The sequence below is a fragment of the Amphimedon queenslandica genome, unplaced genomic scaffold (assembly GCF_000090795.2).
Source record: "Amphimedon queenslandica unplaced genomic scaffold, v1.1 AMPQUscaffold_11673, whole genome shotgun sequence".
Taxonomy (NCBI): Eukaryota; Metazoa; Porifera; class Demospongiae; order Haplosclerida; family Niphatidae; genus Amphimedon; species Amphimedon queenslandica.
The window spans coordinates 2,962-3,887 of NW_003548085.1; the positions used below are offsets into that span (position 1 = coordinate 2,962).

Below are 926 nucleotides of genomic sequence, written 5' to 3' on the forward strand. Positions count from 1 at the left end.
TCAGGTAGTAAAATATTGGCACATACTTCTTATCATATTTCTATATTTTTCATTCTCTTCTGTTTTATTTAGTATATCTACACTCATTAATGATATTTGTTCTTGTAGTTCAGGTATTTCTCTCTTAATATCCATGAATGATTCATTCTGATCCAGTAAACCTATCATAGTGTAATTATAATACACTAACACATACATTATGATACAATACCAGTTTTATTTGTTAATAATAATTGCAATTGTTCTATTTCCATTTTCATTCCTCTTCTGATACTGTGTGATGCTATAAATAACAAATAATTATTAAAAATAAACATTATTGATTCTAACCTGAACTAGTATTTCTTGGTAAAGACAGAAGTTGTTGAATTTCCTTTACTCTCACTTCTACATTATTTCAATTATAATTAATAAAGTTTTATTACATTTACTTGTTAGTGTTTCTTCTAATTGTTTGTTTGTTTTTATTTCTTTTATCAATTGTCCATTAATTATTGTCACTTTTGTATCAGCTGATAGTATATCTGAAATATAATAATTATTCATCAATTAATAATACCAGTCAACAACCATTACATAATGTATTATTATACCTTGATTAATTACTGATTGAGGTGTTGCTCCTTCTGTTTCTTTCTCCTCCAGTTTTGCTACTCTCTTTTCCTATTAAGTTAGTTTAATAAAATAATCAAACACAAATTATTGGACTCGCCACGCTTGCGTAGGCGGGTACTATGCAGTTGGGTTGTCATTCTGTCATTCTGTCACGAAAATTCCTGTTAATTCCTAGTCAATATCTTTTTTACTAAACTCTCCTGAGTTATAATTCTTTTTAAGCTTTGAGAAAAAGATAATTTATTTAGCTCCGTTGTATTTTCATAGCAATCCGTGGTGGCAAAAGCCGAATATTTTCAAGAATAGACCAC

General features: G+C 28.1%; 1 protein-coding gene across 1 annotated transcript in view; it reads right to left on the minus strand.

The window, feature by feature from the left end:
* LOC109589055 (uncharacterized) overlaps nt 1–926 on the minus strand; it is a 4,037-nt gene continuing 3,111 nt past the window's right edge. Inside the window, exons 2-6 of the mRNA XM_020005174.1 lie at nt 594–663; nt 432–524; nt 331–387; nt 212–283; nt 1–161 (exon numbers count right to left, since the gene is read on the minus strand). Coding sequence (XP_019860733.1) covers nt 1–161; nt 212–283; nt 331–387; nt 432–524; nt 594–663 — 453 coding nt within the window. The remainder of the gene's footprint in view (nt 162–211; nt 284–330; nt 388–431; nt 525–593; nt 664–926) is intronic.